General features: G+C 40.2%; 1 protein-coding gene across 1 annotated transcript in view; it reads right to left on the bottom strand.

Moving 5' to 3' along the window:
• Positions 1-13,907, bottom strand: part of Ptpn13 (protein tyrosine phosphatase non-receptor type 13) — a 161,325-nt gene that overhangs the window by 73,835 nt on the left and 73,583 nt on the right. Inside the window, 2 exon segments of the mRNA XM_040747543.1 lie at positions 293-383; positions 901-996. Coding sequence (XP_040603477.1) covers positions 293-383; positions 901-996 — 187 coding nt within the window.

Below are 13,907 nucleotides of genomic sequence, written 5' to 3'. Positions count from 1 at the left end.
TCGAATTAACTATTCAACCAATTCACGTTGAATACCTGAGCTGCCCCAGTTTTTCAAAGTACAGACAATTGCTATTTACATTTTAGAAATAAAGGTTTACTATGTTTTTCAGACTTTTAATGCTATGCCCTAACCTTCTTGAGTGTTACATCTATTTGTACTGGCAATTTAAAAAGGCAAGTGCCAACTGCAATTAAAGAGAACCAAACCAAACCAAATCAAACGAAACGAAACCAAACCAAACCAAAACCATCCTCCTGTGACTGGAAATTAGTGCTTCCCAAAACCATACCGTGGTCTCTGTGACTGGCCCTGACCAGCTTCTTCAACTCCAGGAAGACCGCTGCTAGATTCAAACCTCTTTGAAGCTTCACTTCGTCTCACTAATTGTGAATAAAAATAGAATAATGGTAGAAGTGATAAAAACATGAAAGCAGAAATAAGATAATTCGTATGAATCACCATCATGTGGTCAATGACATGCTGTAACATTCTTTTAAGGTTAGGTCACATCAGCTTCTTCGTTGTTGTTGTTCATTTTCTTGTTTCTTTTTGAGACGGGGTCTCTTTCTACAGCCCTTGGCTGCCCTGAAACCCGCTACTAGTTTGGCCTTGAACTCACGGAGATATGTTCTGCTTCTTCCCCCCAATGCTGGGGGTTAAAGGTATGTGCTACCATGTCTGGCTAGTCATGTTAAGTTTTAAAGACAATGACTTCCTTCCTATGTGATGAAATGATTGTATCACTGTTTTATTAAACTATTACTATTTTATATAACAATTTTAAAAGGAAACATTTTTATAACTTAACATTTTGACAAGTTTTGTTTCAATAATATTAAAAAATAATGATAGTTGCTTCTTTAAAAAGACACTTTGTTTGTTTTAGGGGGTGCTTACCTTGTCTGAAATCTGATTCCGAGGAGATAATAGATGGGCTTTCACTGGAGGTACTAAAGATATCACTGTGGTAAGTTTTGTATCTTCGAGCTGGTTCTAAAAGAATTAAAAAAAAATAGAAATGTATTAGCAATGCCCCACAAATTAAGAAAAAAGGACACATTCAATCTGATTAGTACATCTTATATTTTACTTTAGGTTTGAAAAATTAGGCTCTAGTATAGAGATACTTTGCACACTGGTTGAAAGCATGGATTCTGGAAACAGACTCCTAGATTCGTTTTTTGTTTTGTTATTTATTTATTTGTGGTTAAAAGGGGGGGGTGGTTCTAGTAACATCTGATAAGATTGCTGTGAGAATTAAATGAATAAACACCCAAAGCTCTCAGAATAGTATGGATGTTACAGGAGCAACACTCACGTCAGTTTTTAGGATGCTGTGTGTAGTTTTCTGTTAAGTACTTAGCTACAAGTGATCAAGAACCCAAGAGTACAATCCAAGAGACTTTACAACATAGAAGGTAAGTACACAAATACACATTGCAAGACAGGACATTCAATTCTACCAGAATGAGAAGGAAGGTGTCAGGAGGGGCTCCTGTAGAGAACATCTCAGAGTGTCTCCTGCAAGGAAATGAGGCTAAGAGACAAGCAAGGTCTAAAATAGGAATACTGCATAAAAGTATTTACTTTATGTCTTTTAATGCTTATTATATGTATATGAGTGTTTTGCAGAAATGTATGTCTTTGTACCATGTGCGTGCGTGCGTGTGTGCGTGGTGCCCTTGGAGGCTAGAAGTAGGTGTTAGTTGCCCTGAGGCTGGGGTTATAGACAATTTGTAAGCTGCCATGTGGGGGCTTTGAATTGAACCAGGATCCTCTGGAAGAGGAGTCAGTGTTCTTAATCATTGAGCTGTCTCTCCAGTCCCCAGATCCTGCTTTCTAAGTATTTTTGTCCCATCCCTTTTCCATCCCTACTACCCCTGTGAGGCACTGCTCATCCATGCTCTGCCCCTGTGGGACTGTCCTTGTGGGGCACTCTCCATCAATGTCTGGATTCTCTATTCTCTCTCATTTCCTTTCTTTCCACAGTCATGCTCTACATATAACCCAGCATATAGGAAGTGGGCTTGCCAGATTGGAAAATCTAGGCACTGCACTGTAGTTCTCTAAGTCCTTGAAACTAGAGTCCTTCAAAAGACATCTATAATCTCTTTAGGTTGCTGTTCAAGGACTGCCACCCTCTAGTGCACACTACAATTTATCACACTTTATGAAAACTGATTCAATGGTGAGCATCTGCTTGAAAGCACAAGACTTTGCCCACAGCCCCAAGCTTGTCATACAAAAACAAATCAAAATTCAAAAACTTAAATTCATGGAGAATACTCATCACCATTTCTTCCTCAAAGTCTTCACTTGTATCACTATACCTTCTGGTGACCAGCTCAGCAACCCATAGTCACCTCCTGGAAATGCATGCCGAGTCCTGACACAATTTCTCTATCTGAATGTCCTTTTTCCTTTGAGATGTTTCAGCTTTTCTTTGTAACTCCAAAAACTAAGCACTAAGACATCGCTCCTCCTCCTTCCCAGTTCCTTATGCTTAACTAACTGCTGTGCCTCCATCCGGGCCCCTCTCTCTTACGAAAGCAGATGAGTTGCTTCTTACATCCAGTACATGCCCAGGGTGCAGTAAGGACACAATGTTTTCTGAGCTGATGAATGAAAACAAGGGTTACTCCAAGGGGACCTTTAGGTGACCTTTGACAGAATCATTTTTCATCGTACAAGCAGAACAGAAAGGTCAAAGGAGGACAGATGGTAAGAACTGAGAAAGCAAGCATACGTTATTGTTTCTGTAAGCTTGCTGGTTTGGAGGAGAGTTTTTTGGCCCAGTGGACAGACTGTTCATCTTTTCAGGTGGTTGACAAAAAGCCTGTTTTTGAAGTTGCAGATAATAGTCAGAAAAGCAGATGGAAATGTGCTGAAGGAAATGGGAGATGGAAAAAACACAAGGGGAAGCCTCACCAACAGGAGAAAGAGCAGGAAAAGAAAATGGTAAAAATAAACAAATAAAGAGATTTGAAATCTCAAGATCCCAATGTCAGAAGGTCACTGGGTAATAAAGAGTGAGTCACATCATTGGAGCATCGTGGCTAGAGACCAGACACTAAGACAGATGTCATCCTGGGAGCACCATGGCTAGAGTCCTGACACCAGGACAGACGTCATCCTGGGAAACTGTTGTGAAGGTTAGCGAAACCCACAGGAATCTTTCATGTGGCCCTAGGGCTAAGGATACATGAATTTTAGTGAAATGTATCCAGACTGTCTTGTGGCTTCTTGTTGATTTTAGAGGGAGCATTCCATGGGAAATGCCCTGAAGTGAAGAGAAAGGGAGATGCCTGACTGTGGGTCACCAAAAGAAGTGAAGACGATTGTTTTTTTCCAAAGCAGTCTGCAAATTCGAGTATAGGAACATCACACGATGAACTGTTTCTGCTCCATGTTCAACAGAGATTCTAAGAGCAAATGATGTTAATGAATAATGAAGTCATTTAACGGCACCACAAGAGCCATGTTTGTGGAACCAGGAACAATGTGCTGGGAGAACCCAGGCAGAACAGGAGTCGTGTTGAGAAAGACACGTGAAGCAAATGAGAGAAAATAGATGTCTGGCCCTGAACTCATGAAAAGCAAGTTTCTAGGACAATGTTCATATGAAGAACAAGGCATACTATATCGCCCATGAGTATACTACCCAGCTTTGTGTATAGTCAACGAGTATTGAGTAATACTCTAGTCAATGGAAAAGGTTTCAGAATTGAGAAGTATTTCCTAGTCCTTTGTAAATGACTGCATTCTACTCCAGAGAAATCTCATGGTGAAATAAGGTTCAAAATCCACTCAGTGAATTTGAATGTGATTTGAAAGGGCAGAAGAAGAACAACAACAACAACAAAATTGAAAATCAGCCAGTAGTTTCAATGAAAAAAATAGTGTTACAAAATACCACTTTCTATTTACTAATATAATAAATTGTGCACACATTAAACAGTTACTTAGGAAGAACTTTTTCATTTAAAGGCACCAAAGCACTTTAACTTTCTTGTTACCAACCTCTCCAGCTAATATGATGTGGAATTTTCCAAGGAACCAGTACCAAATCACAAATCCAGAACTGCAAGTTTCAGGAGAGCTAAACTAGCAAGGCTCAGAAGAGGACTGGCTTTAGAAACCTCAGGCTCTGCTGTTTTACAAAACAGTGAAAACGTTCGATAAACCGACTAGAGGTTTCCTGCGCTGGGACGCTGGGCCTCCCGAACACCAGCTTCTCATGCTGTATAATACAGTGCTTATATTTACTTTCTTGGAACTGTTTCTGAAAACTGAATCCCATTTGCCAGGTCTTGTTTTGTATCTGTGTTTCCTTTAGCTTATAGTCTGTTCTTTGTCTTTTCTCTTCAGCCCGGGTTTCTTCCAGAAGACAAAAGCATCTCTGTTCAGCCCCCTGAAAGCTTCTTGAGAATACCTCCCTTGATCAGTCCTCTGTCTCTAGAAGCCATTCTCAGGACTACGCCTAGGTGGGGCACGGGGCGGGGCGGGCACCACCATGCTATGGAAGTGGCTGGAGGATTAGCTCTCTGCAAACACACTAGATGACTAGCTTTGTCTACTAAGGGTAGGAAGATGTTTTCCTTCTTTACAGTGGGGAAAGGGTAGGAGCAGTCATATGAATTAAAATGGAAGGGATTTAGTTTGTGAGCTTCTTAAAGTGCTGTTAGCCATGTTCTTTTCATGTAATAACATGGTAGATATAACTAGATTAAAAGTCACACAGTAGTTTCTTCTCAGTAATGCTTTAAAAAAAGGTTTATAATCAGATTAAAGGTCTAAGCCACAATTCAACACACAGTCATGCTTACTAAAATAAAATATTTAACCTTTGTAAGCTTGAAATTTTCCTCCCTCCCTCCCTCCCTTCCTTCCTCTCTCTCTCTGAACCACTCCCCCATGGTTTTTCCAGACAGGGTTTCTCTGTATAACAGCCCAGACTGTCCTGGAACTTGCTCTCTAGACCAGGCTGGCCTCAAACTCAGAGATTCTGTCTCCCGAGTGCTGGGATTAAAGATGTGGGCCATCATTATCCTATCCATTTCTAAATTAAATAATAAAATCAGCCATTTCAGAAATGTAAAACTGCATCCCTATGTCAAGGCCATGTGAGAAGCCCATGTTCCATGCTTACAGACCACATGGGTGGCGACATTTCTTGGCTCCGTGATCTACATGCTCAGAGGTTGAGGTTTTCTACCTCAGCTCTGGACTGTAGCAGGCAGTAGAGCCTACTCTTTAATGAAGTATTCTTGCATCATTGAATACCCTGCTCTTACAAGACCCAGATGCTACTGGTACCTATTTTTGTTATTTTTTGGATTTTTGAGACAGTCATGTAGGCCTGGATGTCCCTGGACTTGACCTCCAACTCACAGAGGTGCACCTGCCTCTGTTTCCCTAGTGCTGGAATTAAAGGCATGCACCACACAACTGGCAATGCTTTCTATCCACATCTCAATGTATAATTCTATCACTCTGGATTTGATTCTGATCCCAGGACTGTAGTATTAATTGTATAATTTTAAAAAGTCTGATTATTATGACATTGTTCAAATATTTAGAAAAATATATAACATGAATGTCATATATACAGTCCTCAGTACCAACCAGAATTTTAACTGGTATCAGACCATTTTGTGTTTATGTACATGCATGTGTACACATGTCCGTATGCTCCTGTGCATATGTGCCTGTGGAGGATGAAGGACAAACCTTGGACGTTGTTCCTGAGGTACCATTTACGTGTTTCTTGAGCCAGGGCCTCTCTTTGGTTTGGAGCTTGCTGATCTGGCTAGGCTGGAGGCTGTGAGAATGAGGTTCTGCCTGTCCCCATTTCCATGCACTGGGACTGTTGTGCACTGCCATGTCCTGATTCTCTTTGGGTTCTAAGGAATTGAACTCAAACTCTCACTCTTGCAACACAAGCATTTAATGACTGAGCTACATCCTTAGACCTCAACTACTGAAAACACAAACCCACAAGATCCTCCTCAAAACCTATTTACAGAATGTTACTAAGTTTTCTGAATACTAAAAATTGTGATAATGTGCAGTGGACCCACAACATACTTATCTAAATATATAATCTCATAAAGCTCCCATGTGGCCTCTACCTTCAACACATGTTCCTTCTGTAGTAGGGAAACTCTGGGCTCTCATCATTATAACTGAAGAATATGTTTACCTTTGATATGTTAAGCTATTCTCTATGTCTCATTTGCTGGTTTATAAATTTTAACACCTCTAAAATGTGTGGAAGAAATGTACGGTGAAGAAACTGGTACACAAGGGATCATTTATTCTAGGTTATGTCTCATTCTGAGAATTTCCTTCATTAAAACTTGCTGGGAGTGTGTGAATTCAGCACAGAAGAAGTAGTTCTGGAAATCATCAGTGTTAAGAATACTAAGAGTGAAAAGCACTTGGGAGATCACCTCAGTGAGATCAAAGTAACCAAATTGTGCTTGGGACACACACATATACACAATGTGCAGGCGTGCGCGCGCGCGCGCACACACACACACACACACACACACACACACACACACACACGAACAACCTCTCCAAAATCACCTGTCCAGTAGGAAAGACCGGAACAAGTTAGGCAGTGGTGTTTAATCCCAGCACTTATGAGGCAGAGGCAGGCGGATCTCTGTGAATTCAAGGCCAGCCTGGTCTAGAGTGAGTTTCAGGACAGACTCCAAAGCTACACAGAGAAACCCTGTCTTGAAAAAAACAACAACAAAACAAAGAAGGGAGGGAGGGAAGACTGGAATGAATAGGGATTAAAGAAGAGTGACTTTGAGAAGTTTAGTTAAATGTTGTAATATTACTCATAGCACTGTTTCAAACAGAAGGGAGTCCTTAACTTCTCCTACTGCAGCATGTAAGTGTGTTTTCCTTTTGTACAGCTTCATCCTGTGAACAGAAGTGACACCAACTCTATGATCACACTGATTTCAGACAATTAGTAGGCAGCTTCTCAGTAGGCTACAATGTTTTTCACAAGTTCTTTACAACCAAGAATCACAACTTCTACCATTGCTGCAATACACTTAGCGCCTTCAATGCATGAAATCATTCATGTGTTCATGAACACTGTGTTTTAAATGTTGAGGCATCAGACTCCAGGTACAAAGATTTGCATATGATTCTGGGCTCACACAAAGCTTTCATTCCATCACTTTCATGTTAAATTTAATCCAAATCAGCACAAACTACAAGTGACACAGCGTCAAGCTGAGACCACTCATGTACAGGAGGTGCCACTCAGCCAAGTCCAGTGACAGGAACTGACATTTAGCTTGCCATTTCTTCGCCTTTACTACATGACTCAAATTACAGATGTCAGTTTCAGAGAGTGATGTCAATTTTAGAATGACAACTTTCTAGTTCATAACTATTAAACATTTTAAAGACCTCACTTTTTTTTTTTAAGAAAATGGCCCTATGAAATGGAATACTTCAATTTTCAAACAGCAGAAAAACACAAGTTGCATTGTTGGGTATCTGTATATTGGACAAACCTCCCTGTACTTCTATTTCAGAGAGTGACTTCCAGAGAAGTTACTGTCATGTGCTCTTTTCTGCGAGCTCTATGATCCACTCTATTCCATATCAAACTGTACTCTGGTCAGCAAAATATGGTCTGTAAGCCCAAGAGGTGACTGTGAGGAATACAAAATTGGACCTGAAAGTATGAAAGTGAAGAGGGATACATGGAGAAACTTGGTGACCGGAATCATTCCAGATGTGTAAAGCTTGTGCAGAGGCAGGCATAACAAAAAGTTTCCAGATCCCCCAGGGGCCCAGAGCAAGTGGAGCCATATCTGGGCCGTGACTTTTACAGTGATTACCCGTACCCATCAAACACCATCCAGGATTCCCTGTTGTTCCTACCTCACTAGCCCTTGTATAATGTTCAAAGACAGAGTATGTGATTTGATTCTGTGGAATGAACAAAAAGAGAATACTTCCATAACTGAACAGAGATTATTACTCAATTCTATATCCAAAGCTTATAGGTATTTACTTCTGTGGAACTGTTATCAGTGCAATAGTACCTTAAATTATTATTTTAGCTCTCGGAATGATTTAAGATAACAATCTAGCCATATTTTTACTTTCTTTTTTCTACTTGTAAACAAAGTAGAGAAACAAAAGCTGACACAGTTCATAACTAGCCTTTTTAACTTAGCAAGGGTGTGTGAGGCAACAAGCATCTCTCCTGAGGACTACAGCACTCTGAATTCACCCCTTTGCTTTTCTTAAAGTAACTATAAAACTAAAAACTGAAAACTGCACCTTCTCGAATGCAATGTTATAACTTGAAAATTATGAATAAGGTCACATGTGCAAGTGCTTGTGTATTCCATATATTCCAGCAGACTTTCAGCCCTGGCAACAAGGCTATCAAGGACAACAAAACTGGGCCAGGACCAGAGGTCACAGTGCTTCAAATAAGGAAGCAGTATCTAATTTTGAGATAAAGTAGACTGATGACATAGCTCACTAAATAAATAATATTTAACTGTAATTTTTGAAGAAAACACTTTATGTTTTGTGCAAAATGCAGAGCCACTCTGAATGCTGGTGGAACATGGTGTTAATCCCCAGGCAGGTGTGGAACGCTGCTCGCACTCACCTCACAGTGCTGTTAACCCACCAGGTTCTCTCACGGTGGAGAACCTATTGTGAACCACCGAGGAAGCGTAGCTTGTACATGGCAATCAAAACACATCTGTTAGAGACTCCTAGTGAAAACCAGACAACTTCACAGGCTGTAAGACGCAGTTCGGAGAGGTAGAAATGAGAAGTTCTGACACCGAGGAAGAAAGCAAAAAGAACCAAGTAGGAGCAGACTTGTGCTGAAGTGAAGAGTGATACTGGGCGGGGGCTGGAGAAACAGCTCAGTAGTGAAGAGCAGAGACACCGCATGGCGGCTCACAGCCCCCTGTAACCTCAGGTGCAGGGGACCCAAGGGCCTTCAGGTCTCAGCAGGCACTGCACACATGTGGTACAAGTACATACATGCTGAAAAACACTCAAACACAGAGGTAAAGCAATCCTTTTAAAATCCCTTTATTTGTGTGTGTAGGTGTTTTACCTGCATGTGTATCTGCGTACCATGTGCATGCATATCCACCATGTCTAAAAGATGAAGTCAGAGCCCATGAACTGAGTTACATTTGTACCATGTGGGTGTTTGGAACTGAACCTGGGTCCTCTGGAGGACCTAGTGTTCGTAACTACTGAGCTATCTCTGCAGCTCCCCATTTTAAAAAGTGAAACTAAGATGGAAGAAAAGAAAGTGACATCAAAACTGGTTCTTAACACAGAATTCTTGGGCCTTCTGCCCAGCTTTCTATAGCGAACTATCTGCACGCTTAAGTGTCAACTAACAGTATAGTAATAATTTATCATTTTTAAGCTTTAAATACAATTTCTTTCACAGGATTTTGTTGATCCCAACTTTCTCATTCTGTTCCCAGAGAAGTTGGAGTACTCACTGTCACTGCTTTGAAAGGTCTCTTCCTCATCATCTCTAGCTGCAGGGTTATCCTCTAACAATACGATCCTCCCACTGTAGCACCTCATTGGAATACCTATCACAGTAGAGTAAGGCTGCTGTGGAGTGCTGTCTTAACCCTGGCACTGTCTCCCTTAAGGGCTTTCTTTCCCAATGCTACCCTGTCTCATTATATTAAAAAACATGTAACTTTAGTAAGGAGAAACTAGGGCTTATTAGGTTGTAAGTCCAATGTCCACATTCCCAGGCAGCAACAACTAACCATGTATCTGGTCTCATCCTGAAATCTAGATGACCAATGGAAGAACCCTATGGCAGTTCAAAGCACTTGCTGACAATGGAAGAATCTCTGATAGAGTTCAAAGCACTGGATGACAGCGGAAGAACCTATAACAGAGTTCAAAATGCAGGTTGGTCATGAAAAATGGCTCATGTACCTCTTCTGACAAAATGAGTTTACTTTTCTGAGCCTTGGGCAAAGAGCTAGGAGTCGGCTATACTCAAATTCTTTCCAGTGCAAACTCTGTGGCTGTAAGGTCTGTTTTCCACTGGGCTAGCTGGGTGGCTAACATCAACTGAGGTGATATGGAGGTGGCTGAGGGAAAGGCTCCTTTCATGAGGACAGGTCTGTTCCAGAGAAACATTGAGGTTGAAGGAGACTACTGTGTTCACCAACCATGCAACGATCCTCCTTGCCCACCCAAAGAACAAATTGAATGTGGCAATTTCATTTTTTTAGTTGTTTTAAATACTGTAACAAACTGTTTTTCTTTTTGGGGTGCCAGGGATGAAATGTAAGGTTATGTTCTATGCCATTAGCTATATCCCCAGTCCCAGAACAATTTTTAAAAGCAAAGTAACAATAGGGAATGGTTAGCCAGAACTGTGAAAATCCATCATGGAAATAGCCATCTTCCAATTGACAGAAACTCAATTATCAACCAGTTCTGGGATAGTGAGTATGCTATTAAAGCCCAATATGGTGTTTAGATAAAGATGTACTCTACGACATCATCTAATCCTAAAATTGCTGAAATCCATTAGCAGCAGCCAGGATCAAGATCACAAAAGACTATACAGAGTATTTTGAAATATGAATATTTAGTAAAAATACATAAATATAAATAGTGTGTGCATTAGTGAGGTAGACTGTTCTGCTTGGTTTAGCACATAAAGACCTCTATTTTCATGAGAATTCAATGAGATAAATAGTATTTATTTTCTACTCTCATCATTGCGGACTAGTTAAAACCTTTGCTGTACTTCTGTTTACATAGCTTGTGTAAATTACCTCACATGCAGAGAGACAACACAGTTGGAAACCAGTCAGCCCCTAAACTAAAAAATGAATTGGAATTACTGCTTTTGAATTCCATGCTCAAACGCTCCCACAGATAACATGCTAGTAAAGCGAGTGTGTGACTGCTCCTTCTAAATATAATAATGGGGGCTCATTTAAGATGATGTCAGTATTTGCACAGTAAATCCGTACATTCAGGCTTTGTCTACTGGGTTTTAAAACACCTTCTGGAAAAACACAGGCAAGCTTTTATTGATAGCAAATGCTTTTGAAATGTTCACAACAGAAAGATGCAGAATAGAAAATGTTTAGTTATTAAACAGTTCAAAGTACACTGTAATTTCAAAAAGAAAGCTTTTCCTTTGTGTGTATGTCCTTTAACAAATAAAAATTTCAAAATCTGGAAATGATAAACTATCATAACTAGTTACATGAACAGATAAAACTTAAAAATACCATGTATTATCTTTACAGAAAATACCTGTTTGCACTCACATTGGTGTATCTGTGTTCTATTAAAGTATGAACACACCCACTACCTCATGAGATAAACAAATCACACAATGAATGTATTTTGTTACAGGTAGTCCAATTAAAAGTTACTTATTCAAACAAAATACACTAAACTGACAATCATGGTACAATTTAAAGATTTTCATTCCATTAGTATCTGATCTCCTTAACTCTCAAACCAAGGTTCAAATATAAAAATTCAATTTTACTAATTTATACTAATATTAACTTTCAAAGTAATAATGTCTTGAAACCAATACATCAGAATGGTAGACAACATTTAATTTCTCTTTCTTCTGTGTGTGTGTAGTGTGTGCAGAGAATTCATATAGGGAAGCAAGTGTGTGTGCCTGCGTGTGTGAATGTGAGGGTCAGAAGAAGACAACAGATACGTCCACTGTTCTTCACCTTATTTCTTTATGGCGGAGTCTCCGAAAACACTGGAAGCTTGCTGTTTCAGCTACACTGGCTGGCCCACCTGCTCCCAGGATCTGCAGGACTCTGCACCTCAACAATGAGGTTACAGGATTGCAAATCCATGCCCAGTTTCTTAGTGTTTCAGGTCTTATGAAATCCAGTCCTTCCATTCACAGAGTAAATGTTCTTATATACTGAGCCATCTCTTCAGCTTCATGGTTATATTATTACAACCATCATTATCACCATCATCATCACCACTACCATTACCACCATCAACATCATCATTGTCACCATCATCATCATCATCGCCACCACCATCATCGTCATCATCACCACCATCATCACCATCATCATCACCATCATCATCATCAATAGAGGATCTTACTAAGTGGCTCTGGCTGGCCTGGACCTTACTAAGTAGATCAGGCTGGCCTCAAACTGACAGATATCTGCTATCCTCTACCTCCTAAATGCTGGAATTGAAAATGTAAGTTATCATGCCCAGTTTCATGGTTTTATTTTAATATTCACATTAAACATATTGCTCATTTTAGGTGTCAGAAATATTCATCTTCGTTGTATCTATCTTCATTATGTATCTTCATTATTCACATGTTAAATATAATAGTTTTATATTTTTTTGATTCACTTACAGTTGTCTTTTCCCACAAGAGAAACATTTCAGTATGTGTGTCTTCATGAGTACATAGACCTAAATTCAGACTAAGTTATTATTCACATGTGAGCTGCTGCTGTGTAACATTGAAGGGGGGATGACTCGATTTCAGAAGTGGAGTCCTTTCTTGTAAGCTACAGGAAAGTGCCTATTCTTTGCTACCACAGTTCTAAAACCTAAAATTTATAGAATGAATAAACTTACACTTTTACTTTCTAGCTCAGGAAGACTCAAAGCCACTTTATATCACAAACACATAGCACCAGGGCTGGAGAGATGGCCAGGCAGGTAAGAGCACTGGCTGCTCTTGCAGAGGACCTGGGTTTGGTTGCTTGCACCACATGGTGGTTCACAACCATCTGTAACTCTAGTTCCAGGGGATCCAGTGCCTTCTTCTGGTCTCCACAAGCACTAGGCACATCCATAGTGTACAGACATACATGAAGCACTCACACAAACATGTAAAGACTATACTGAATTACCTCATAAAGGCACTAATGCTTTATAAGATGCATATTATATACAAACTCACAATATCAATTAAATATCCACTATTTCCTAATTCCTGACTTGAAGAAAACACTGCAATATGTCTTTTACTAGGATAGCACATGCTTCAACTTAAGAACTGAAGAACAGGCCTTTCGCAGAAGGAAGGCAGTGTATGGACAGACTACTGAGACAACTATCTTAGATGGTTAGGGGTTAGGGGGTGGGGTGGGTGTAGTTCTTTGCCGTGCACACATGAGGACGTGAGTTTGACTTTACCCACAAACAAGCCAGGCATAAGCAGATGCCTGGGACTGACTGTTTAGTCAGTGAGGTTGGGGTCCATTGAGAAGCCCTGTCTCAGAAAACAAGGTGGTGCCAGAGAGATGGCTCAACAGCTAAGGGCACACACTTCTTCCAGAGGACCAAGGTAGGTTCCGAGGCCCTATGTAATGGCTCCCAACTCTAGGGGATCTGATGTCCTTGTCTGTGTTACAATCACATCACACTCCCCATCTATACACACAGTTAAAAATAAATAAAATGCTTTTGAACAAAAGGTTGATAGCTCCTGAGAAACAACACCCAAGGTTGATCTCTGGCTCCAGACACACACAAAAGCACATGCAACGGCATACCCATGAACAAGCATCCTCTGCACACACAAGTGATAGCATGTCCTCAATTCCGTTACTCCTTCCTCTAAACAGAAAGCAGTATAACATTCTTTTCAAATAGCTAAAACAAAGGACAATACAGTTCTGACAATGAAAGAGGATGTTATAAAGCTTTGATCTTAATATAATTCCAGCTTGGTCTACAAATGAGTCCCAAGGCAGCCATGTCCATGTCCATGTATGTCGGTTTAATTGACAATCCATTTTTTCCTCTTGCATTCACTTATGCTAAAATAGCCACTATCCTTATGTTTCAAACATAACTTTTCTATTCTATGTATT

This window comes from Mesocricetus auratus, unplaced genomic scaffold (genome assembly GCF_017639785.1).
Source record: "Mesocricetus auratus isolate SY011 unplaced genomic scaffold, BCM_Maur_2.0 Super-Scaffold_100006, whole genome shotgun sequence".
NCBI classification, from domain to species: Eukaryota; Metazoa; Chordata; class Mammalia; order Rodentia; family Cricetidae; genus Mesocricetus; species Mesocricetus auratus.
This window is presented reverse-complemented; position numbering and strand designations above follow the sequence as displayed.